Source organism: Coregonus clupeaformis, chromosome 10 (genome assembly GCF_020615455.1).
Source record: "Coregonus clupeaformis isolate EN_2021a chromosome 10, ASM2061545v1, whole genome shotgun sequence".
Lineage (NCBI taxonomy): Eukaryota > Metazoa > Chordata > Actinopteri > Salmoniformes > Salmonidae > Coregonus > Coregonus clupeaformis.
In genome coordinates, this window is record NC_059201.1 from 31,352,372 (window position 1) to 31,379,727 (window position 27,356).

At 41.5% G+C, this 27,356-nt stretch overlaps 3 protein-coding genes across 4 annotated transcripts; 2 read left to right on the forward strand and 1 right to left on the reverse strand.

The window, feature by feature from the left end:
• Positions 1 to 2,347: 2,347 nt before the first annotated feature.
• Positions 2,348 to 4,420, reverse strand: LOC121575007 (transcription factor MafB-like). The gene has a single exon (XM_041887759.2). It carries the CDS (start codon positions 4,112 to 4,114, stop codon positions 3,128 to 3,130), a length of 987 nt encoding a protein of 328 aa, XP_041743693.1. The 5' UTR covers positions 4,115 to 4,420; the 3' UTR covers positions 2,348 to 3,127.
• Positions 4,421 to 14,637: 10,217 nt separating this feature from the next.
• Positions 14,638 to 21,084, forward strand: LOC121575008 (activity-dependent neuroprotector homeobox protein-like). The gene is made up of 4 exons (XM_041887760.2): positions 14,638 to 15,112; positions 17,500 to 17,616; positions 17,837 to 17,929; positions 18,178 to 21,084. Exons 2-4 carry the CDS (start codon positions 17,509 to 17,511, stop codon positions 20,374 to 20,376), a joined length of 2,400 nt encoding a protein of 799 aa, XP_041743694.1. The 5' UTR covers positions 14,638 to 15,112; positions 17,500 to 17,508; the 3' UTR covers positions 20,377 to 21,084.
• A 221-nt stretch (positions 21,085 to 21,305) lies between these two features.
• LOC121575865 (bcl-2-like protein 1) lies at positions 21,306 to 24,696 on the forward strand. 2 transcript variants are annotated; one of them, XM_041889154.1, is made up of 4 exons: positions 21,306 to 21,462; positions 22,169 to 22,840; positions 23,075 to 23,222; positions 24,627 to 24,696. In XM_041889154.1, the coding sequence occupies exons 2-3, from the start codon at positions 22,325 to 22,327 to the stop codon at positions 23,216 to 23,218; spliced, it is 660 nt and encodes a 219-aa protein (XP_041745088.1). In that variant the 5' UTR covers positions 21,306 to 21,462; positions 22,169 to 22,324; the 3' UTR covers positions 23,219 to 23,222; positions 24,627 to 24,696. The 2 variants fall into 2 exon arrangements, with proteins under 2 accessions (XP_041745088.1, XP_041745087.1); XM_041889153.1 differs by lacking the exon at positions 24,627 to 24,696 and having other exon boundaries at positions 23,075 to 23,811.
• The last annotated feature ends 2,660 nt before the right edge of the window (positions 24,697 to 27,356 follow it).

Here is a 27,356-nt window from a genome sequence, read left to right on the forward strand (position 1 = left end):
TTGTATAGCCTACTACTGAATATGGCGCAAATGTATGCTCAGATATGTCACCTTCATGTGAAGAAGCACAATGATTTTCGGCACCTGCACAGGTAAAATTATTTGGCCGCTGAAGTCGGATTTAGCCCATTTTCAATCATTTACATTTACATTTACATTTACGTCATTTAGCAGACGCTCTTATCCAGAGCGACTTACAGTTAGTGCATACATTATTCTTTTTTTTTTTTTTTTTTTCCATACTGGCCCCCCGTGGGAATCAGACATATGAGGATGAATATTACATATCATGTAAGGATATCTATTGAAATTATGCATTTAAATGTAAAAAATACAGGTACATAAATTATCAGGTAATGACTACAGATATGATACATTTCTGGAAATATGTGGATTCGTAAATGCCTAAGTATAGGCTTAGATATGTCACCATGTTGACACATACCCTTTCCGGAGTTAGAATATTCTACAAATATGTAAGCAGGTGCACGCATCAGGTGAATGTCTTGAACATATCTCATCCCAGATATCTCCCTGGGCTCATATGGTAGCAGGGAGATTTCTGAGGTCCGGATTGGATGCATGTAGAAACTGTCCCTTTACGGAGAATATGCTAGCTCCGTATATGAAATTAAGGACATGCGTATCTGGAGCATGTCTACTAATTATATATAATAAAATGTCAAATATCCAGAAATATATAGATAAAGATATCCCCTTATATTGACCCTTTTCCCCCAGTGCCCTTTCATCCTCAAAAGAGTCAGAGTTAATCTTACCAAAAACTATAAACCTGTAGCTAATATTTATGTTTACTCATGAGCAAGTCTTCACTACCCAATTCTACATCTAGCTAAGGTGTTTTGTGGTGGTAGAATCAGTATTTCTGAAATTCAAAATGTGCATAAATATTTCCTAGCCAATAGTAAGTGTTTGTTTGCTGGCTGAACTAATCTCAACTCAAGCCATATGAAATAAAAGGCAGGGATGCCAACAACGCCAGTTCACACACTCAATGCTGAATAATCCCTGAAGCTAGCTAGCTAGTGTAGTGAACTTCTAGCTAATGCACAAATTCGTTTTCATCATATCTGATCTGCCGTGATTAGTGCGCCGAGTTCTACAGCACAGCTGACTGCTCTATGCGATGTTATTGCGTTGGCCAAATGTTACAAAGTAGCGAGGCACAGTGGCAGCGGTCAGAGTCAGATCCATGCTAATTTCTGAGAACAGTCCGATAACTTTGGTGCCTTAAAACTTCATCAACAAGCTGGCAAACTAGCTACCATATGGCCATTCAAACAAGCTTGCACTTTGCTGCTAGCTGGAGCATGGTTTGGTTTGCCATAGTATCCAGGGCATCTATAGCTACCGAGAGCGGAGTGATTTTCAGAATTAGGAACTAGTGTTAGGCGGATAAGCAAAATCGCGATTTTGAGATGTGTTCCACGTCCTACAAGACAGATCAGTTGAGGGACGAGCGTTGCGATCTGATGTAAGAAAATGAGTTCCTACATGATGGAGTGCTTGCTTTGTTATGTAACTGATCTTGTGTCCTTTCTGTCATCCTGTGAACCCCGTTCATTGCTGCTCGCAGTTATGTTAATGTTTTGTATTCTAATTATATTTTCTGTCAAGTCAGTTGACTGTGTGTAAAATGCAACAACTGTGTGTAAAATAGAAATAAATACAACTGCATGTTTTCACTATAAATGCCAAAAAACATTGTTCATGTCATGACAGTCCCAATAACCTGGAATGTTATAATGTGCTTTGGGGACTTTCACTACTCTATATACTAAGGTGAAAGAAATGAGTGTAAATGGAGAGACATTTGCTAAATGGCATATTATTATTATTTGTTTTAATCAATCACTCACATGTATTTGTATAACCCTTTTTGTAAAACACGTCACAGCTTTGAATTTGGCGTTTTATGGAGCTCCTTCTTGTTGTAATGACCGTCTTTCTTTTTCAGCAATCAAATATTTCTATATCAATTAGCCTAATTAAATGTAAGCAAGATGTCTTGCGTTCCTTTACATTATGTCTGCCAGTCGCACTTCACTTCTCCTTTATAGACATGAGAAAAACTATTATCATACTGCTAACAACATGGCCACATAAAGCAAACATTTTTCTCTGGAAAAAAATAATTTATTCTGTAGAAATACATATGATTTTAATTTTAAAGCCACTGGCATCCATGCTCTATTCATGTAATCAATGAATTAATCAGACCAGCTCCAAATGAATACATAGCTAAGTGAGCCAGAAACATGTCTACATTTTACAGTTGAGTAATCTATAAGTGATTACTCAACAGATGAAACACAAAGTTGCAGAATAAAAGTATGAATGGCTTTATTGATCTTTACAAGTCTAAAGCAGATGATAATATATTTCAACACAGCTGGACAGGTAACAAAACAATTATGGTCATTTGCAGGCAATAATGCATCATTAATAAAAATAAAAATAAATCTAGCTCTTTTTCTTGTACAATTAACAAAAAAGTATGTGAAAGGAAAACAAAACATTAGCCACATCTGGCCAGCAGAACCAGCTCCTCAAAATGTAATATAACATAAAAGGATATCTAGCACAAGGAGATACATCATCATCACCCATGTATTCATTATATTTGTTAGAATAGACAGCCTACAGCAGGCAGAATGAACACATGAATAGCACTCAAGTGAAGATTTGAACACAAAAAATGAAAATTATTTCAAAATTGTTTTGATGGATGAATCCATTTATAACTAAATTGAGAGAATGCCTAGTACATGAAGTCAAAAGTAATATCATCATTCCTGTATGTAATGTAATTTCATAAACCAGACTGGTTTTCAATTTAACAAAAGTAAGAGGAACTATTTAAAGTATTTTCACGAAGACAACAGACAAGTTTAGGCCTACTAAATAGACAGTTCCATACATGTCCAGCATGCATGATTGATTATAGATTCATATTACAAATCTTATTTTCTTAATCATTTTAAAAGGTGAATTAAATGATAGATTTGCATCAAGAACTGGTATGAAATCATTAATATTGTTGAAACAAATAAGCTTATCAATAAAATCAGTAAAATAACTTTGGTAGCTGGTACAAAGAATAAACTCACATAAAATACTCAGGCGAGGAAGGGTTGTCACTGGTAGACCCAGTTTCATGGTAACCATTCGAACCAGTCAATTTCTCACATTTGAGTTTATATGCGTCCCTCTCGCGTGCCAGTCGGTTGAGCTCGTGCTTCAGCTGCTCTACCTGTGTGACAAGGCTGGTCTTCTCGTGCTCCAGAACGTGTTTCTGCTGAACACGTTTGTAGCGGCAAGATTGTGCATAACCACGGTTTTTCAGGGTTCGGCGCTTCTGCTTCAGACGCATCATGTCGTCCTTGGTCAGACCCCTCAAGTGCCGATTGAGCTCCCTCACTGACATGGAGACCAGCTGGTCGTCCGAGAAGGCGCTCTCCACGTTGAGTCGTCTGTCGTGGCGATTCTGCTGATGGAGGTGGTGCGCACTAAGCTGGGAGTCGGGTGAGTGCGGAGCCGAGCTGTCGAGGTCCTGCTTGTGGTGATATTGATTTTGGCAGTGCATATCTTGCATATCAGGGTGACCCGAGAGACCGTCGGGTTGACGGATAAGTCCAGGGTACTGCTGGACATGGCCGTTGAGGTTATGTGCCGCCCCGTACCCTTCGAATTCTGCTTGGAGAGCCTGTTGGTGACCGTTCGGAGTGGGTTGGTGCCCGTGGACTGTGGTACCGATAAGGGCCTCCACTGCGTCCTCAGGTGTCAGGCCAAAAGTGTGGGGATACATTTGCTGTGAATAACCTCCACTGCTGGGCGTCCAGTAAAGATCATCAGGGTTCCTTTGCTCACCCGGATTGAAACTCGGTGACGATGGCACCGAACTGCAAGGGGTGCTGACCGGGGTGGAGGAGACTGAGTCCGGTCTCTGGAGCTCGCTGCACGGCCCAATGAATGAGTGATCAATCCCCTGCATTGTCTCCTTCTTCACTTCGAACTTCATCAAGTCGAACTCACTGACATAACCCAAAGGGGTTTTCGGCAGAGCCAGATTTGTATGCGTTTCAGCGGTCATTCTTTCCTGGATCTATTTGTCTTGGCCACTTCCAAGGGGCACAAAACTCTATTCTCTCATGCAGTCTTTTGCAACAATTTCACTATTGATGAGACGTTTCATACAATTAGTAAGTCCGTCAAATTAAATATACAGTGAAAACATGCGTGCGTAAAAATGGAAAGAAAACCGTCCTCTTAATCGGATCGAAGAAAGGTGCTGGGAGTCCACGGCGGGGCCAAAAGCTCTGCATGTGTGTAGCTGTACTGGTTTATGCTTGCGAGCGCACTTTCTTCATAAAGAACCATTGCATGATGTCACACGGTATAGACTACACCTCCCTGCTCCTCTCCAATAAAAAGACCGCGAGAAGGGTAATTTGCATAATAGCTGATGTGTGCGTTTTGACAATCCAACAAAGGTTGAATGTAGAATAATGCCCAATATTTTTTTTTTTTACATAGACCTGCAAAGACATATTGTAGCCTACACGTTTCACAGGCTACTGTGGCCTAATTTATTTAATTTGTGCATATGTTTCTCTTTCTCTCACACACTACCTCACCACTTGATGTATTAAAATAGTTTATTGTGAAAGACCACAAGGTAACTGATGCTGGAATGCAAAGCATCTGAGGACTAAATATGTAGTGCGTAGGCTATATGTCCAGGGATATATTGTAGTCAATAAAAATGTAGTCGCCCTAAATGACCATCTGACTTTCCATATAAATAACATAAAAATATCACAGTTTTAAAGTCACAATTATATTTGGACAATGGTCCTTATATTTAAGTGGAAGTCCATCATGCTAAAACATAATTCAAGAATTCTAATAGAGCTGTTGTGCATTTGCAATAATCCACCACCACCCATAATAAACAAATAGCCTATACTCTCTCTAAACCATGACTAGCCCACTGAAAAATACATATTTATATTCCACTTATGTGTTATTATTTGATTTCTGGTTATATTATATGGAAAAGCACAAAGGGTGGACCATAGAGTTAGAAATAGGCTAATTCTAAATAACTGTCTTTCTATGGGATTTCTCCCGAGAGTTCTGGTAGCCAAATGTTATATTTATAGATCTTTGCTGACCCCTTGAGGTGATAAGAGGTAAAACGTCATTATTGACCCTCAGGGTATACTGAACAGTGAATGAAGCTAGTGTGGTGTCATTGTCTGATATCTACCCTGTCATTTTTTTCCTCCATATATTTTTTTTGTATATTGGCTTTTTGTAATGGCTGAATGTCCAGAGCATGCACAGTAAGTAAGTATGATGATGGGTGGCTTGTGGTTTTCTCAGCACTTCACATATTGTACTTTCTTATGGCTTTCTCTCCCTCTTAAGTTTATTTGTCCATGGCAGAACTGATTCTGGTGAGAATCTGATGAGAATACCTAATCAGAAACAGAGTGTCCTCCTGATTGATGTGAGTGTTGCAGTTATTCTAAACACCATTAGGATTTACCTCCCTCTCTCTCTGCATGTGTGTGTGTTTATGCACAACATCTATCCCACATGGTCAGAGGGTGCTGTTGGGCACTGTTTATTTGGTAAACATACTGGCTTCTAATGAAATGAGTAGTTTCTTCAGACCAGTGTCAGTAAAAGAACACGGAGAAAATGGAAAGCAGCATAAACATAAACGCAATGACCAGACTGCACAAGGCTGAAATTATGATTGCTGTAGAACAACTAAGGTATGGAAGAGAGAGAGAGAGAGAGAGAGAGAGAGAGAGAAGCTTGGCTTTCTTTACCGTTATGCTACCTGTAGAAACATACTGTGTTGAAATCCAACAAGTTCATTTCAGATAGTTCGCATATATTCTTCAGCCAACCTTCCCATAAAAATCTAACAATAATAGATACAATATATCATACAGAAATGTCATTACTGAAAATTAATTAATTAATTTGAATATTTGTCTTAATGTGCCCTTGCCTACTTGTAGTAGTTATAGCTGATTCATTGTACATTTTACTTCACTGCAAGGTTGAGGCTGCATGATGGCAAACTGATCAAGGACCGACGGTACAATCTGCGCACTTATCCCAACTGCTTTGTGGCCCAAGAGCTCACAGACTGGCTGATCAGCCACAAGGAAGCTCCTGATGGGGCAATGACGGTCTGCCTCATGCAACACCTTATGGACCATGACATTGTGCACCATGGCACTGTAGGGGAACCACACTAACATCTCAAGGGGATATAAAATGCATCGTAATAGCTTTTCCAAGAGCCTAAAGCCCTGACACAGGACCAAGTGTATATCCAACTTCTATAATACACTTCCTCCTGCATCAGGGATACCAAGAGCCAAGGAGCTTTGCCAAGATACTAACATTGATACAGGAGATCCAAAATGCTGAACTATAAAGTAGGGCAATGTGAAGACACTTTCAGGAGATGTTTATTTTGTCTCCCTTCCATTCTGATCTCTTTAGTTTGTGACAAGTGCCCTATGTTCAAGGATGCAAAATTGCTGTACCGTTTCCGTAAGGCTGATGGCACATTTCCATTTAACACCAAGGTGAAGGTCAGAGGACAACGATTGTAGGTAAACTACTTTGTTTATCCTGGGGTTCTCTATCTGGTAGGAACTGGTGCCCTTGAATAAGTCAAGCCTAGCTTAGGAAGAAGGGTAGCCACATCATCTGAATTACAGTATGTTCTCAGTATGTGCTGGTTTTGGTGATTATGGCCTGAAACATTAAACTTTACCAATTGTGTACACAAGTTTGTGTGTAACTGTTCCATTCATTCTGTCTCTGGAGTGCAAAATGGATGTGACATGTTTTGTGTGTGCGGTGTGTTTTGCAGTGTAATAACTGGCAGAGACTCCATTCTGCAACTAAGGGAGGCGCAGGGTGTTGCATACCAGCGCTCCTTCCCTAGCTGCCAGTTGATCGACTGGTTGCTACAGAATGGAGACAGAAAGCAGGCGCCAGGGTTTGGAGCTCTGCCGTGCCTTGCTGGAGAATGACATCATTCAGCCCGGTGAGAGATGTTACCTTTGGCCCATTACATTGGAGGTAATACTGGTTCCCCAGCCTCTCACAGTTGATAGCCTACTCAAATTACTTCTATCATAACCAATTAGTATTATGCTTTTTGTGTTCCTCTCGTATGTATGCATGCATGCATGTATGTATGTACAGTGGGGAAAAAAAGTATTTAGTCAGCCACCAATTGTGCAAGTTCTCCCACTTAAAAAGATGAGGCCTGTAATTTTCATCATAGGTACACGTCAACTATGACAGATAAAATGAGGGAAAAAAATCCAGAAAATCACATTGTAGGATTTTTAATGAATTTATTTGCAAATTATGGTGGAAAATAAGTATTTAGTCAATAAAAAAGTTTCTCAAAACGTTGTTATATACCCTTTGTTGGCAATGACACAGGTCAAACGTTTTCTGTAAGTCTTCACAAGGTTTTCACACACTGTTGCTGGTATTTTGGCCCATTCCTCCATGCAGATCTCCTCTAGAACAGTGATGTTTTGGGGCTGTCGCTGGGCAACACGGACTTTCAACTCCCTCCAAAGATTTTCTATGGGGTTGAGATCTGGAGACTGGCTAGGCCACTCCAGGACCTTGAAATGCTTCTTACGAAGCCACTCCTTCGTTGCCCGGGCGGTGTGTTTGGGATCATTGTCATGCTGAAAGACCCAGCCACGTTTCATCTTCAATGCCCTTGCTGATGGAAGGAGGTTTTCACTCAAAATCTCACGATACATGGCCCCATTCATTCTTTCCTTTACACGGATCAGTCGTCCTGGTCCCTTTGCAGAAAAAAACAGCCCCAAAGCATGATGTTTCCACCCCCGTGCTTCACAGTAGGTATGGTGTTCTTTGGATGCAACTCAGCATTCTTTGTCCTCCAAACACGACGAGTTGAGTTTTTACCAAAAAAGTTATATTTTGGTTTCATCTGACCATATGACATTCTCCCAATCCTCTTCTGGATCATCCAAATGCACTCTAGCAAACTTCAGACGGGCCTGGACATGTACTGGCTTAAGCAGGGGGACACGTCTGGCACTGCAGGATTTGAGTCCCTGGCGGCGTAGTGTGTTACTGATGGTAGGCTTTGTTACTTTGGTCCCAGCTCTCTGCAGGTCATTCACTAGGTCCCCCCGTGTGGTTCTGGGATTTTTGCTCACCGTTCTTGTGATCAATTTGACCCCACGGGGTGAGATCTTGCGTGGAGCCCCAGATCGAGGGAGATTATCAGTGGTCTTGTATGTCTTCCATTTCCTAATAATTGCTCCCACAGTTGATTTCTTCAAACCAAGCTGCTTACCTATTGCAGATTCAGTCTTCCCAGCCTGGTGCAGGTCTACAATTTTGTTTCTGGTGTCCTTTGACAGCTCTTTGGTCTTGGCCATAGTGGAGTTTGGAGTGTGACTGTTTGAGGTTGTGGACAGGTGTCTTTTATACTGATAACAAGTTCAAACAGGTGCCATTAATACAGGTAACGAGTGGAGGACAGAGGAGCCTCTTAAAGAAGAAGTTACAGATCTGTGAGAGCCAGAAATCTTGCTTGTTTGTAGGTGACCAAATACTTATTTTCCACCATAATTTGCAAATAAATTCATTAAAAATCCTACAATGTGATTTTCTGGATTATTTTTTCTCAATTTGTCTGGCATAGTTGACGTGTACCTATGATGAAAATTACAGGCCTCTCATCTTTTTAAGTGGGAGAACTTGCACAATTGGTGGCTGACTAAATACTTTTTTCCCCCACTGTATGTATGTATGTATGTATGTATGTAGAAAAGCACAAAGGGTGGACCATAGAGTTAGAAATAGGCTAATTCTAAATAACTGTCTTTCTATGGGATTTCTCCCGAGAGTTCTGGTAGCCAAATGTTATATTTATAGATCATATATATATATATATATATATATATATATATATATATATATATATATATATATATATATATATATATATATATATATATTTATATATACACACACATACACACACACACACACACACACACACACACACACACACACACACACTCCACAAATTTCTTGTTAACAAACTATAGTTTTGGCAAGTTGGTTATGACATCTACTTCGTGCATGACAAGTAATTTTCCAACAATTGTTTACAGACAGATGATTTCACTGTATAACAATTCCAGTGGGTCAGAAGTTTACATACACTAAGTTGATTGTGCCTTTAAACAGCTTGGAGAATTCCAGAAAATTATGTCATGGCTTTGGAAGCTTCTGATAGGCTAATTGACATCATTTGAGTCAATTGGAGGTGTACCTGTGGATGTATTTCAAGGCCTACCTTCAAACTCAGTGCCTCTTTGCTTGACATCATGGGAAAATCAAAAGAAATCAGCCAATACCTCAAAAAACAATTGTACACCTCCACAAGTCTGGTTCATCCTTGGGAGCAATTTCCAAACGCCTGAAGGTACCACGTTCATCTGTACAAACAATAGTACGCAAGTATAAACACCATGGGACCTGTAAACTTCTGACTTCAACTGTATATACAAAAGTATCTGGACACCCCTTCAAATTAGTGGATTCGGCTATGTCAGCCACACCCGTTGCTGACAGGTATATAAAATCGAGCACCAGCCATGCAATCTCCATAGAGAAACATTGGCAGTAGAATGGCCCGTACTGAAGAGCTCAGTGACTTTCAACGTGGCACCGTCATAGCATGCCACATTTCCAACAAGTCAGTTTGTCAAATGTCTGCCCTGCTAGAGCTGCCCCAGTCAACTGTAAGTGCTGTTATTGTGAAGTGGAAACGTCTAGGAGCAACAACAGCTCAGCTGCAAAGTGGTAGGCCACACAAGCTCACAGAACGTGACCACCGAGTGCTGAAGCGCGTAGCGCATACAAATTGTCTGTCCTTGGTTGCAACACTCACTACCGAGTTCCAAACTGACTCTGGAAGCAATGTCAGCACAATAACTGTTCGTCGGGAGCTTCATGAAATGGGTTTCCATGGCCGAGCAGCCGCACACAAGCCTAAGATCACCATGCGGAATGCCAAGCGTCAGCTGGAGTGGTGTAAAGCTCGGCACCATTGGACTCTGGAGCAGTGGAAACGCATTCTCTGAAGTGATGAATCACGCTTCATGCATAGTGCCAACTGTAAAGTTTGGTGGAGGCAGAATAATGGTCTGGGGCTGTTTTTCATGGTTCGGCCTAGGCCACTTAGTTCCAGTGAAGGGAAATCTTAACGCTACAGCATACAATGAAATTCTAGACGATTCTGTGCTTCCGACTTTGTGGCAACAGTTTGGGGAAGGCCCTTTCCTGACAATGCCCCCGTGCACAAAGCGAGGTCCATACAAATATGGTTTGTCGAGATCATTGTAGAATAACTTGACTGGCCTGCACAGAGCCCTGACCTCAACCCCATCGAACACCTTTGGGATGAATTGGAACGCCGACTGCGAGCCAGGCATAATCGCCCAACATCAGTGCCCGACCTCACTAATGCTCGTGGCTGAATGGAAGCAAGTCCCCGCATCTAGTGGAAAGCCTTCCCAGAAGAGTGGAGGCTGTTATAGCAGCAAAGGGGGTGCCAACTCCATATTAATGCCCATAATTTTGGAATGAGATGTTCGACGAGCAGGTGTCCACATAATTTTGGTCATGTATAGTCTATGCAATAGTCTATGTGCAGGGGGCTAGGGTCAGCCTTTTATATCTGGTGTAATTATCCTGTCTTATCTGGTGTCCTGTGTGAATTTAAGTATGCTCCCTCTAATTCTCTCTCTCCCTCCCCTCCCAGAGGACCTGAGCCCTGAGATCATGCCTCAGGACTACCTGGCCTGATGACTCCTGGCTGACCCCAGTCCACCTGGTCGTGCTGCTTCTCCAGTTTCAACTGTTCTGCCTGCGGCTAGGGAACCCTGACCTGTTCACCGGACGTGCTACCTTGTCCCGGACCTGCTGTTTTCGACTCTCTCTCTACCTCTGAATGCTCGGCTACTTCTACATCTGCATTGCTTGCTGTTTGGGGTTTTTGTATAGCACTTTGTGACATCTGCTGATGTAAAAAGGGCTTTATAAATACATTTCATTGATTGATGTAGTGTATATATTTCTTTGCACGCTCTCTCTCTCTCCTTCCCAATTCCCATATACCCTTAGTGGCAAAGAAGTACAACTTATTTGACAATGGATTACTGAATCAGTTCTGCATACATTTTGTCTGAGATCTTGAATGAAACTGAGCGAGAGAAAAAGGAAGGTGTATCAGTGCCGGCACAGGAGGACAACCATGCCAACAGCCCCTTTGTCCTGAACAAGAGGACTTCAATCTGGTAAATGCAAACATAAAAACAAAGCAAGAGCACTAAAATACAAGAGCACTATACTGTTTTATAAACTGGGTGGTTCGAACCGTATACCACGGATATGACAAAACATTTAATTTTACTGCTCTAATTACGATGGTAACCAGTTTATAATAGCAATAAAGCAGCTCGGGGGGTTGTGGTATATGGCCAATATACCACGGCTAAGGGCTGTGTCCAGGCACTTTGCTTTGCGTTGTGCCTAAGAACAGCCCTTAGCCGTGGTATATTGGCCATATACCACACCCATTCGAGCCTTATTGCTTAAGTAACAAGGGATGAGCTGTACAGCATACAGTGCATTCGGAAAGTATTCAGACCCCTTCACGTTTTCCACATTTTGTTACGTTACAGCCTTATTCTAAAATGGATTGAATAGTCCCCCCCCATCAATCTACACAATATACCCCATAATGACGAAGCAAAAACAGCTTTTTATAAATGTTTGCATATTTATTAGAAACAAAAAATGGAAATATGACATTTACATAAATATTACTCAGTACTTTTTTGAATCAGCTTTGGCAGCAATTACAGCCTCAAGTCTTCTTGGGTATGAAGCTACAAGTTTGGCACACCTTTACTTGGGGATCTTCTCCTATTCTTCTCTGCAGATCCTCTCAAGCTCTGTCAGGTTGGATGGGGAGCGTCACGGCACAGCTATTTTCAGGTCTCTCCAGATATGTTAGATCGGGTTCAAGTCCGGGCTCTGGCTGGGCCACTCAAGGACATTCAGAGACTTGTCCTGAAGCCACTCCTGCGTTGTCTTGACTGTGTGCTTATGGTAGTTGTCCTGTTGGAAGGTGAACCTTCGCCCCAGTCTGAGGTCCTGAGCGCTCTGGAGCAGGTTTTCATCAAGGATCTCTCTGTACTTTGCTCCGTTCATCTTTCCCTCGATCCTGACTAGTCTCCCAGTCACTGCCGCTGAAAAACATCCCCACAGCATGATGCTGCCACCACCATACTTCACCGTAGGGATGGTGCCAGGTTTCCTCCAGACATGAAGCTTGGCATTCAGGCGAAAGAGTTCAATCTTGGTTTCATCAGTCCAGAGAATCTTGTTTCTCATCGTCTGAGAGTCTTTAGGTGCCTTTTGGCAAACTCCAAGCGGGCTGTCATGTGCCTTTTACTGAGGAGTGGCTTCCGTCTGGCCACTCTACCATAAAGGCCTGATTGGTGGAGTGCTGCAGAGATGGTTGTCCTTCTGGAAGGTTCTCCCATCCACAGAGGAATTCTGTAGCTCTGTCAGAGTGAACATCGGGTTCTTGGTCACCTCCCTGACCAAGGCCCTTCTCCCCCGATTACTCAGTTTGGCCGGGCGGCCAGCTCTAGGAAGAGTCTTGGTGGTTCCAAACTTCTTCCCTTTAAGAATGATAGAGGCCACTGTGTTCTTGGGGACCTTCAATCCTGCAGAAATGTTTTGGTACCCTTCCCCAGATCTGTGCTTCGACACAATCCTGTCTCGGGGCTCTACGGAGAATTCCTTCCGGCCTCATGGCTTGGTTTTTGCTCTGACAAGCACTGTCAACTGGGAGACCTTATATAGACAGTTGTGTGCCTTTCCAAATCATGTCCAATCAATTGAATTTACCACAGGTGGACTCCAATCAAGTTGTAGAAACATCTCAAGGATGATCAATGGAAACAGGATGCACCTGAGCTCAATTTTGAGTTTTTAAATTTGCAAAAATTTATAAAAACCTGTTTTCGCTTTGTCATTATGGGGTATTGTGTGTAGATTGATGAGGATGTATTTGTTTTAAATACATTTGAGAATAAGGCTGTAACGTAACAAAATGTGGAAAAAGTCAAGGGATCTGAATACTTTCCAAATGCACTGTATGCAATTATGCATACATGCATTTATGTCTGACCTCTCATAGCAGTGCAGCACAATAAGCCATTGAAGATGATACCCAATGTGTCGTGACAGTTGGAACTCCCTGCAGCTACATTCTAGTGGATATTTACCCCCTGCCACACTCTCCTCTGCCCCAGTGGTGAGATGTAATCCAAAATCAGATCATCCCTCTGTTCTTCTTTGACATATTTTTTTTCTTTTCAGGCTTACATGTAGTCTACTTGAGCAGTTAGTTTTTTATGAAGGCCATTAGTGCCAAAAAATGTTTTAACCGAAAAGTAAATAATAATATTGAGCAATAACGTCTTCTTTTTTGGACCTTCTGCAGCGTCTCAAATCCAAAATACTGGAGTATAGAGCCAAATTAATAGTTGTAGCTTCACTGTCCAAATGAATACGTAGGGGAGTGTATGACCTTCTTTTTCTAGTCTTGTCTCTATTGGGGGAAATAAATGTCTCTAGTCCCCTCATAACAGTGTTTTGCATCTCAGGTGATGGGAGATGCAGTTGGCTGGGGCTTTGTGGTCAGAGGTATGGCCCCAGTTTACATCCAGGCAGTCGATCCTGTAAGCCCTGCTGTTGCTGCAGGGGATAAGGTAACACAAACAAACATAGTGTCACACACAGTAATATATGAATATGTAGCGCACCGCTAACTAGCTAGCCATTTCACACCGGTTACACCTATGTGCGTCAGGTGAATGGGCAAAGCATTCTTCACCTGACAAAGGGGCAAAGCATTCTTCACTGCCAGGTCACCAGGCTGGTGATGACCGGACCTCGCACTGTTGTGTTGGAAGTCATGGAACCACTGGGGTGACCTGAAGTACCTTCAAAATTCTCCAAAACCTGCCTCTGAAATCTCCTGAACTAGCTAAACTATTGTGTGCTGTGTGCCAAAGGGGCACGGTGTGGTATGGACATGTGTACAAATGTATCTGTAAGCTATATATTGATCTGTAAGATACTACTTCCAATTTCTTGGGAGTCTCTTGAAATAAAAATTATCCCAGTGCATGGCTTTGTTGTTGAGCATCCATGCTGTAGATTGTTAGTTAAATAGTATTTGCCTATTCATGATGGTAGCTACAGTTGCTAGCCTTGAGAAAAATTGGCAAAACTAAGTGCCTGCCAAAACTATATCACAAGGTCAGGGTGCAGTAGCCTAGTCAAATATTTTTTTATAACTAGCTCATTGTTCTGTCTGTGGCCTACTCTTCTATGGGCCCACGTGTCGTGGATTAGGTGGGTGGGTCCAGTCGAAGTAAAAAATATATAATGCTCTTGGACCACTTTCCTTGATTTTACACCCAAGAAAGATTGGTGTGACAATTAGATACTCAGTATTAAGGGAAGTACGTATCTCAGATTTTTTTGTTGTAAATTATTGTAAAACTTCTCTCCCCAAACATTCACTTCCGTCTTTTCATCCTCGCCATTTTGGATTGACTTGGCTCGGGTTAGTTGGGAACGTTCAAGAGAAGTACTGATGATTGTCGGAGTCTATTGTAACAGTCCAATTTGCCATGTATGCTGTAAAATATGCACTAGTAATCCATCCCACATATTTAGGCTATTAGCTAGCAATTCATGTAACGTATATTTTAGATGGCACAGACATTCCGCTAGCCAACTAAGCAGCACCACCGGCTTGGCGAGGACGAACAACAACCGCATCATTGAGTTTGGATTCATTTGTTAGCCAACGAGCTACTGTTACTAGCTAGCATATCTCAGCAAACCATTTGGGCTGCCAGTTTTTGTGTGGTTGGGTACGGAGACATACCAGGTAAGATTGGTTGGAGTTGAGGCGTAACATTTTGTATAACTACTTATCTAGCTAGTTACGGCGGCAAGTGAGGCAACTAACGTTAACTACTAGCTATCATCGACTAGCTAGTTTGTTCGGCTAGACGTTGGCTAGCTACTGCATGCTAGCCAATTCGCTTTCTACTAAACTGACGCCAGCTAACAAGTAAATTAGCTAACTAGTTAGCATCTTGTGTATTTTCTTCACCTCACTCAGTTCATAATGACTACTAACATTAAACATTTAAGCTAACGTTAGCTAGATAACCAACCGTTGACAAAGGCTTTAACTAACCATCGGAGATCTAAGAAACGTTAGCTAAGTTTGCTAACGCGTTAGGCCCATAAATTAAGACCAAAAAGCGAATCTAAGGTTAGTCATAAGGTTAGCAATGTGGTAACATTTTTTAAATCACTTTAAGATAAATTGTAGAAATGGGCGGAGTTCATGATTGTGGCAAGTAGTGACGGCCCATAGCTACATAAAGACGTTTCAACTGTACAGGAAGCCAATAGATGAAAATAATGTTGTGCCAGAGCTGAAGTCCCATCACTTCTGTGCCAATCAATTGTTTGATTTAGCTATGATCTTCGAATGCAAATAATCTTAAAACGTTATTGCCAAGTACCTCAACTCCACGATGATTTAATCTACTGAGTTGAGTGTAGACTAGCATTTTTTTTTACATTACCCTCGAACTCATTCGACTCGCTATGCAGTCGATACTTAAAACATTTACATTCTGAAACCCTTACCGTTTACCAATGTTTGTCCTCTGCGTGCATTTGTTTGCTGAAATCCATACTTTTTAATTAAGCATTAATCAAATAGTTACAACCACCGACTGTTTCTTAATTGGTAGAGCATGGCGCTTGTAACGCCATGGTAGTGGGTTCGATCCCAGGGACCACCCATACCAAAAATACAATTAAAAAAAAGTATGCACGCATGACTAAGTCGCTTTGGATAAAAGCGTCTGCTAAATGGCATATTATTATTATAATTGCTGTTGCTCTAAAATGACAATTCAGCGCCAATGCGCATGTTCCAATTGAATTTCAACAAGGAAACTGTTGTATTTGATTAACGTTTTATAAAAAAGTTTCAGCAAACAGACAGGCAACATCAGATAATAAACTGGTACAAGGTAACATGCTGACCATACCGGGCGCGATCGTTGCAGGTTGAAATATCAAAACGAACTCTGAACCAACTATATTAACTTGGGGACAGGTTGAAAAGCATTAAACATTTATGGCAATTTAGCTAGCTTGCTGTTGCTAGCTAATTTGTCCTGAGATATAAACATTGGGTTGTTATTTTACCTGAAAGGCACAAGGTCCTCTACACCAACAATTAATCCACAGATAAAATGGTAAACCAAGTTCAGGCTTCTTATTCTTTGGACTTTATATGTCGGTTGGCAACCAACTTTAAGATGCATTCCCACCACCAACTGGACTGGAGTGTGGACCTCAGTTCATCTTTCAATCACCCACATGGGTATATGCTCCTAAAAACCAATGAGGAGATGGGAGAGGCAGGACTTGCGCGACCAAGTTCTATTTTAGCGCCTGGCCACGCAGACGCGCAAGCCGTGTGGGTGCAATGATTGAATAACGTGTACATTTATTTTGCCACGCTCGCGACGCGTCCGTTCTGGTCAGCATGTATAATAGAACTTGGTTCTATTTGTGATACTCGATGCCCTGCAAGTCCTGCCTCTCCCATCTCCTCATTGGTTTTTAGGAGCATATACCAACGTGGGGGATTGAAAGATGAACTGAGGTCCACACTCCAGTCTAGTTGGTGGTTGTAATGCATCTTAAAGTTGGTTGCCAACCGACATTTAAAGTCAGAAGAAGCCTGAAGGAATTCTGAACTTGGTTTACCGTTTTCTCTGTGGATTAATTGTTGGAGTAGATGACCTTGTGCATTTCAGGTCAAATAACAACCCAATGTTTATATCCCAGGACAAATTAACTAGCAACAGCAAGCAAGCTAGCTAAATTGCCATAAATGTTTAATGCTTTTCGACCTGTCCCCAAGTTAATATAGTTGGTTCAGAGTTCGTTTTGATATTTCAACCTGCATGTCCTGATCGTGTCTGGTGTGGGAGGAAAAAATAAACATGCGCGCAATGGCGGTCTGGTCAGCATGTAAGGGTTTAAGAATACATTTTTTAAAAAGTAATGACTGCATAGCGACTCGGAGTCAAGAGGTTCATTAAAAAAACTAGTCTGAGCTCAACTCTGTGGATAAAATCACCATGGAGATGTGGTACTTGGCTAACTTTGGGTATGAGCAGGCCATATAGGTTTGACATGAGTAGTAATATAATTCTCCCTGATTTATTCTTCTTGCAGTCTGGAAAGATGTATCAACTCCCTGTGAACAACCTCACTAGGATACGAAGAGCAAGGAAACAGGTGAAGGCAGCACTTAGTGACATTGGACTGGAGTACTGTAAGGAGCAAGCGGAGGTGAGCTTAAATGTTTATTTTTCATAGCTTTTACCTATCACTAAGGTTTTAGTATAGGTGTGTCTGTGCCTTCCGTGAGTGTTTCACTCATATTTTTGTAGTCACTTGTGCTCCCGAAAAAATTGTGGTTGTAGAAATGAATAGGCATATAATCCAATTTGACACGATCCAGCATACAGTACTGTGATTTCTGATCAGAATGCTTGTCTCTCTCACATAGGACCTCAAAGAATTTTGCCCAGATGAGAACTATGTGAAGAATACTGTCTGCCTGGAACTTTGTTCATGGGATCCGTCATTCTCAAAAACACAGGTAAATCACTCACACTAGACAATGGACAAGATTGTTCATTAAATTACCCCTTATTCTGGGGCTTGTAATGATTATAGTGCTTCATCTTTGTTTGTCACAATCATAAATAAAACTAGTTTTGGATGAAGGAGCAACCATTTCAATTTTCTAAATGTTGTGATTACAAAGTTAGAAAAATGAAAACAACATTTTTAGGTGCAGTGTCACATTTTCAAACTCTCCTGTTTATTTGTGTGTGTGTTTTACAGGAGTACCGGTCAAAACCTTTCTGCTGCACAGAGTGCAACTTCTCTTCCAAGTACTACTCGGGCTACAAGAACCACTTCCGAAATGTCCACAGGCACAACTTTGAGAACCGCATCCTGCTCAACTGCCCTTACTGCACCTTCACTGCGAGCAAGAAGACTATGGAAACGCATGTCAAGGTCTTCCACATATCTAGTGTGGCACGTCAGGGTCTAGGGGGCTACCAGGGGGCTGCTGTGGGGGCAAATAACAAGGTGGAGAAGGCAATGTACTATTGCAAGAAGTGTAACTACCGTGACCCTCTGTACAATGTTGTGCGAAGGCACATCTACAGGGAGCACTTCCAGCATGTGGTCTCACCCTATGTTGCCATGGTCTCAGGAACATCAGTCAAAAATGGAGCCAATGCTGTCACCGGCAACAACATCCTCTGTAAGCGCTGTCAGTTCTCTACCCGTAGCTATGAGGCCCTAGTGCAGCATGTCATTGAATATCATGAGCGCATTGGCTCTCAGGTGACAACCATGATTGGACATGCTAATGTTGTGGTGTCCAGACCGCAAAGCTATGGGATGGCCCAGAAGGGCTCTGCGATGACCGGGGGTCGTACCCTGACATCTGAACAGGTTAGCCATATGGTGGGGGTCCATCTAAAGCAAGGGCCTACTGGACTAAAGAATATGACAAGTCAGTCCTCTATTGCTGGCCAGCGTTTGACCATTCCTGGCAATGGTGGTTTGGGAGAAGGTGCTAATGCTAGTCTTACATCCCAAACACAGAAGTGGAAAATGTGCACGGTCTGCAATGAGCTCTTCCCTGAAAACCTGTACAGTGCTCATTTTGAGAAGGCACACAAGGCTAAGAAGGTATGGGCAATTGCCAAGTATATCATGAAGATCCACAACTTCACCAGTAAGTGTTTGCTTTGCAACCGATATCTGCCCAGTGACACATTGCTTAACCACATGCTGATCCATGGGCTCACCTGCCCACAGTGTCATGCCAGCTTCAATAATGTGGAGAAAATGCTAGATCATATGGGGCAGGCTCATCCAGATGACTTTGTTGGTCCTCCAGCCGCCTCCCCGCTTACCTTTGACCTCACGATTGGGCAGGCTAAGAACAAGATCATACAGCTTACTGTTATAACCTATAACATGAAGGAACCTGTAGCTGCTCAGGAGCAGTCTATGGCTTCCCATGCCCAGAACAGCTTCCACGCTCCAGAGAAGAGTCTGCCTTCAAAGATGCCAGTGAATAAGAATGACATGCTTGCCAGAAGTCAAGCCACTGTATCTGGCAGCAATGAGGTTGGCAAGACCCTATGCCCACTGTGTTTCACCATCCTCAAGGGTCCTATATCTGATGCCTTGTCACAGCATCTGAGGGAACGACACCAAGTGCTTCAGACGATGCACCCTGTGGAAAAGAAGATGACGTACAAGTGCATCCACTGTTTGGGTGTCTACACCAGCAACATGGTGGCCTCCACGATCACTCTGCACCTTGTGCAGTGCCGAGCTGTGGGCAGGGCCCAAAAGGGCCCGGGACCAAAGTCTGCCTTGACACTCAACTCTTCTGGTGCAGGGTTCTTAAAGCGTCAGCTACCCACCCAACCCATGTCTGGCTCCAAGAGGATGAAGATGAACAATGATGTTGTATATTCCCCCATGAATATGGACAAGCCAGGGGAGGCTGTGGATCTAGTGTTGGACCCCAGGAACTATGAGCACAAGACTTATGAAGCACGAAAAACCTTCCTCACAGCCTATTTCAATCGTCGCCCCTATTTAACTTCACAGGAAGAAGAGAAGCTGTCTGCAAGCCTGTGGCTCTGGAAGTCCGACATTGCCAGTCACTTCGCTAATCGACGGAGGTCATGTGAGGGAGACTGTGAGACCAGGAAATTGAAAGTGCTACTTGGCTTTGACATGCAGGCACTCAAGGGACTGAAGCATGACATGGACTTTGAAGAGAAAACCAAGCTCCCCATCACCTCAGTGGAGAAGGCCTTTAAGTCTAGGCCGGCACTTAACACAGACCAAAGCAAGCAATGCGAGACAATTAACTGTACCCTCAAGGTAAGTACTTACACAGAACCCATATCTATTGACTCGTCTGATAGTGAGTCAGAACCAGAGGACTGTTCCATTGAGAATGGGCAAGTTGACACACCAAAATCTGTGGATGTCACATCTTAAGGGAAATCAAACCTGCCAGAAGAGAGATCTCCAAGCATTGAGGGGCCTAAAATAGAGGAGATGGGCACTTATCAAGATGGGAGATCAAAAGCCTGCATTACCTTCTGTTAGTCTACTACAGACTCTAGGCCTAAATAAGGTGCCTTGGTTTGGTAACATGATCCATCAAAATGAGAGCAGCCTAAAAGACCTGCGGTACAGGGGAAGTATAAGGAGGGTTTGGTGCAGGTAATCCTTACACTCCGCAGTTCTTCGGTTATAGGAAAGTCTGGGAAGGTAGGCGAGACTGACAAGACAAATTAAGACTTCATAAAGTCAGTGGGATGCTCAGTTTAAGTAATGAAAAATGACTAATTCATAAATTCTGAACTATACAAGTATAGAAACAAACTGTTATAACTTCTGTCTCCAGATAAAGGTATGCTGAAATGGTGCAAAAGAAAATGTATGGTGTCTGTAACTAATATTGGTGGTAACATTGTACATATTTAGTAGGCCTACATTACATTATGCATACATTTAGACTGTCTGTCAGTTTTAAGTGAAATTCAAAAACGTTCACTTCATATAGGCATATGAATTGTCCTCCCATATGATGTATTGTCATTTCAATTTTAGAGATAGCAGGGTAACATGTATACATACCTATGTTAACTTTTGTTTAAATAAAGAAATTGGTTTAATAAAGCTTTTTTCAAAGAACCTTCATTCGACTAACTCCATTATACAAATATACTCCATTGTAATAAAAAAATATATATTTAGATAAATATTTAAACTAGAGATGATACTCCAAAATCTTTGGGGGAACACATTGACATAAATATCTGAACACACGGAAAATCTGCCCTGTGACACTGAACACGATCTCAACTTCTGTTGTGTCTTTGATTGGTGGTTCATTTTGTGAGAAGGCGGGATATCCGATCTACATGACAAAACTGGCCAATTGTCAATGTGCATTATTGGCCTTCTCGCTGCTTCAAATATGTCGTTATTTTATTTGCTTTTATGCACAAAAAGGAATTTACCTTTAAAAAAATCAATACCTCTATCTTGAAAGGTACTTCAGTCTTATTTGCAATTGTAAGTATGACAGACCATGGCATTTTTAAGGATTGGGTTAGAAAATATTGCTATGGAGATGGGAAGCTTGTACAGCGTCAGTGAGTGTAAAAGCAGCTGTCATGTGTATAGCTAGCTAGTGGCGATGCTAATTTGCTAGTTACGTATACATACATGCATACATACTACTTATTTTATGAATACCGTATTGAGAAATTGCTGCTTGGTTGTCACTTTTACCCTAGGTGACATTAACTTGATCTCAATATGTTTGTTTTTGAGCTTTGAAATCCATTTATATTGCAGTAGCGCAGCATTAAAGCAAACACATTTTGACCATTTGTTATACACTCTTGTCAAACGTGCCATAGTGTAAAACAGTAGCTATATTAGCTGTTTCGCTGTATCTAGCCAAATAAGTGCATTGTTCGGTGGAAATTAATATTATGGTTATAGCTTTAGATAGCCAAGACCGATAGCTTGCTACCTGACATCAAAGCGGCGCCCCAATGGTATTGCGTAATACGTTTCATACAGTATGTGTCAGAGTAACTAAAATCATTTCTACCATACCCAACAGACCTGGGTTTAGCAGTGCAGTATTTCAAGGTGAATGTGATGCTGCTGGGGAAGAGTTCCATTCTTAATAACAATGAACAATAGAATCCAGTGTTTTCATGTGTTCTGCATCTGGGAATTTGTGTGTGAGTGTGTTTTTTTCTTCCAGGGTGTGATAACTTGTTGCAGCCCAGAGGAAACTGCCAGACAGCAAGCCTTCATTCCAGACATCCCAGTTACAGTGTGAGGTATGGCAGGAGAGCCCTGGGAATCCAAATAGAGTGAAGAGTCAATGGATAAAGAGGGTGCATAGAAGGTGGAAAATATGTCTTACAGTAACAGGGAACTGGTAGTGTTTTTTATAAGCTATAGACTGTCCCAGAGGAATTATTCATTTTGTCAATTGGGGCTGGAGGGTGTAAGTGGACGGACTGAGGGAGATGAGGCCATTGCAAATGGGTCTTTGGGGAACAACAGGAACAGCAGAAGCAATTTAGGGAAGCCCTCATCTCCACAGGGGGGAATGGAGGCAGTGAAAGCAGCACTACGGGACTCAGCGGATGAGTTTGAGCTGCGCTACACCAGAGCCTTCAGTGACCTTGCCTCCCAACTCCACATCACCCCTGCCACAGCCTACCACAGCTTTGAGAGCGTGATGGACGAAGTGTTCAGGGACGGGGTCAACTGGGGCCGCGTGGTGGGCCTATTTGCTTTTGGCGGGGCCCTGTGTGTTGAATGTGTTGAGAAGGATATGAGCCCCCTGGTGGCACGCATCGCAGACTGGATGACCACCTACCTGGACAACCATATCCAGCCCTGGATCCAGAGCCAAGGAGGATGGGTAGGTTGGAGCTGATATTTTACATCTGCACATTATACAACCTTGTTATGGGATTTAGTAATACATTCTCATTGTGTGTGTGCATCCTTTGCTGCACCCACTCTGAGAAATAGAGAATACTATGATAGACTACCCTAAAGGGAGAAGCTACAGAGGGGTATTGGGGCACAGAGATGGGGGCTGCTAACACATAGTTCACTGTATTAATCTTCCTCTGTCTCTGTTCCCTGAAAGGACCGTTTTGCAGAGATCTTTGGCAGAGATGCTGCTGCAGATGTCCGACGGTCCCAGGAGAGCGTAATAAAATGGCTGCTAGTTGGGGTGATTCTGTTTTCAGGAGTGCTGGTCGGCACTCTCATCATGAAGAAACGCCAGTGAAGTGGTGTAATACGAGCCACATCTAGTTTACCCCCAGCACATATAAATGCTAAATCAACAAAAATAGAACTTAATAGTTTATGTTTACATAAGACCAGTCTGCTTGTGCACTGACAGAAACCTGATGATTAGCCCTGGCTATAACAGTTTTTGGGCAATCAATATGTAGGCTTGGTGAGCTGTCTCACTTCTCACCTCTCCTGTCCTGCGCTCTGTAACATTTGTTTTTACGTTTGAAAAGTAATACGTAAAATAACATTTTATGACATTATTTTCTTACTATTATAATTATTATTGGTTTAATTTTTTTACTTGGATAGAGGGTGTTGCATTTGATACTGGAGGGGCTTTAAATGGACCTGAAGCTAAGCGTGAGTGGGAAAAATACAGCTGGTGTGGTAGGACATAGGAGTTTGTTTACGTGTTTTTAGGTTTGTGTGTTACCCTTTATACCCTATTACCAACTACATACATTGTTTCCAAATTGACATTTGACCAATTATATTGAAGATTGTAAAGTATTGTTTTTATTTTGTTTGCTCCAAGATGTTAAAGGCCCAATGCAGCTGTTTTTATCTTAATATCAAATCATTTCTGGGTAACAATTAAGTACCTTACTGTGATTGTTTTCAATTAAAATTGTCAAAAATAAACAAAAACTATTCCTTAGCAAGAGCAATTTCTCAAGCAAGAATATAGCTAGGATTCTCTGGGAGTGGTCTGAGTGGGGAGGGGGAAACACCTCTCACTAAAAGGGCATTATCATAATTTTCACAATTTCACAGTATTCTATCAATCTCTTGGTTTGGAAATATAATATATAAAACACAGGAAAATCACGTTTTTGACTGCATTGGGCCTTTCACTGAAACCTCTGTTTCCATGTGACAATTTATTTAAAACGTTCAGTTCCTTCCTTGCTGTACTGGAGTTTCAGGCATGCACTAAATAATAAAACATACTTATGTTTTAAGTGTTTGTTTTCTATGCAATTCACGGACAACAGTTCAACACAGAGAGCGGGAACATAGAGAAAGAAATGAATTGATTTGTCAATGCTGCATTCTCATAATATGCCTTTAGGGGGTGCATGTGCTCAACAAATACAGTTTCTGGAGTGACTATTTTTCAGCCTCAACTCAGTGGAACATATCAGGAATACCTTGTCCTGTTTCCCAGAGAAAGCGTTGCAATGAAAAGTCTACCTCTAATATACTGCCAATATCGCATTGTCTCTCGGCGCTCCTCGCTAGTAGAGTTTGGAAATTGTCTACAGTACTGATAGCAGTGAAACATCCAACTTGGTTTGGAATCATAGTCCTGCTACCCTTGCACAATTAAAAGAAGACATCACAATCCCTTTTAATTTAATATTTGAATATATATAGTTGTAAACACCAGTGAATTGGTGTAATACGAGCCACATCTAGTTTACCCCCAGCACATATAAATGCTAAATCAACAAAAATAGAACTTAACAGTTTGTTATATTTACATAAGCCCAGTCTGCTTGTGCACTGACAGATGATTAGCCCTGGCGATAATAATCCCTTTGAATTTAATATTTGAATATATATAGTTGTAAATTATGTATATTTCTTTTTCTTATCCTACACAATGTAGTCAAGACTATTTTTCAACATAAATGTATATTCAAGAGCAGTCATTTCACAAGAACAAAATTAGATTCACATGCTGGCGTTTTTTCTTATTCCATGAATATTGATGTATTACTCCCAAAAATAATCACATAGGCTGATACCAAACTTTTAGGTTATTTCTGATAATAACATACTATTGTATCTATTCATTGGTGCCTACGATATTCAAAACACACGAAGAGATGACTTCTCAAAGAATAATACTGAAAGTGTCAATGGAATGGACAGATGGGAACCAACGGATGGAGCAGGCTGGACCAAGCCTGTGGTTGCTAATCTCTCCCTGTCATTTTTTGCCATTTCCCCAAACCATAGCTGGCCGCACCAGCAGATAAAGCCAGTTAAGGAAAGGCTGAATAAATTATGGAAACTCACCAGCCTCTCGGAGAATCTAACTCTTACTAAAATGTAAAATGTAAATGTACTCTCTTCATATTCTCCTGTCATATTCACTACCTCAGCATCTTGCTTATTTTTTTTTAAGCTCACAAAACAATGAGAGGAAGAGCCGAAACCGTGAGAAACACAAGCAGAGTTGTGAATTCAAAACTACATTATTATAGAGATAATGTATTGTATATATACTGTATATAATATTAGGAGGGATAGTTATGGGAAATAGAGATGGCCGAATTCTCAGTGATTTATTTCACAAGGCCTCTATACATTGGCTTGGCACTATGGTCAGAGAGCCCTGGAAATCATAGTATAGGAAGTTCATTTTTGATATGCGTTCTTCAAAAGCAGGCTGAAGATGATTATGATCCGCTCTCATAATGAAAGTGGATGTAAGCTTGAGTCTAGGTGTCCCAATGTTCACTGGCTCTTCTTGAAACAGGGTGGTGTGCTCACAAGGCTGAAACAAAATGTTGCATAAATAAAGGTCCTGCATCTCCCTGTGACCGTCATGTCAGTCAAGTGTGGATGCAAGGGTTGTAGAGACACAACTATGAAAATGACTGTTTACGTCTAGATCTGGTCCATTTGTCTGGATGTGTGTCCGCAGCTTGTGTAGGTTGAGAGCATTACATGTTTATAAATATATTATTGGGGTAGTGTTGAAAATAAGTTTATGTACAGGAATGGACAGTAATACTGAAGTAAAAATACTTCTAAATGCTGCTCACAAATGTAGCCTTGTTTATGGTCATGCCTCATGAATAGCTTGACAACATAATTTTTTTTTATTTTTGATTAAAAAGTAACTGTTATCATACTGTCATGTATTAGTTTATTATTATAAGTGGATCATTATTACTGTGATAATAAGCCTCCTGTAGCTCAGTTGGTAGAGCATGGCACTTGCAACGCCAGGGTTGTGGGTTCGATTCCCACGGGGGGCCAGTATGAAAAATGTATGCACTCACTAACTGTAAGTCACTCTGGATAAGAGCGCCTGCTAAATGACTAAAATGTAATAATCATTGTTGTTAGATTGATTTGTCTGTTTAGATTGATTAGTCTGTCTATTGTTAGATGAACTATGTTGAAGCATGCATGGGCATTTGGATGAGTACCTGTGTGCACTGCAGAGCCTCTGAGTGAGTAACTGGAGGGGAGTGTGTATGAGTGGCTTTTGGCAGCAGGTGGGTGGTTTAGAGTGTGTGGCTTCAGTGATAAGTTATCAGTAGTCTGACAGCCACTGTACTGAACAACCCCAACCCCACTCCCCACCATGAAACAGAAAAAGAGACACTTTCGAGGTCACAACTTCTACATTACATTGAGCTGTACTTGTCCATACCAATCTGTACATATAGCAGTCAGAATTTTGTCTAGTTCAGCCATGATACATTTTACATAAAATAAAATAAAAATCGTCATTTAGCAGATGCTTTTATCCAGAGCGACTTACAGTTAGATATTAGCACATTATATTGATTTGAACATATTTATTTAGTCTGTAAGCTGATTGTAATCAGTATATCAAACTGTCATATCATATTTGTTTCTGATTCATTACAAAGCAAGTTATGTTTGTTGTTAATACATGACCTTTGCGTTCACGCACCATAGCAAATTGTGTCATGCATGAAACACAATGAGCATGCAGGTGTTTGTGTGGAAAACTGTGTGTGCCCATGGTGTGTGTGTGTGTGTGTGTGTGTGTGTGCATGTGTAATTTTTTGTTGACCTAACGGTAGGTAATGCCACATCAATCTCAATTTAGAACCTGGCACAAGTTCCTCACTTGAGTTAAATGTTTTGTCACTTTCCCGCAGCTTAATGGAAAACCAAGGATTTGCATGTCTGGTGCTTCCAAACCAATTCCACTGTCAGAGTCCTTACCCCAACAGAACCTGGACAAAGACACCATTATACCTCAGCAAGTGAGAGTACAATGCCACTACAGTGAGACTCACTGCAGCACCTGAAACAGTGCAGATAATTTAAATACCATTTACACATTGAAAACGACAAACTTGTGCCTAAAACCCAGGTATTTGTTTAGTAAATAACCAGAAATAGTATAGAAA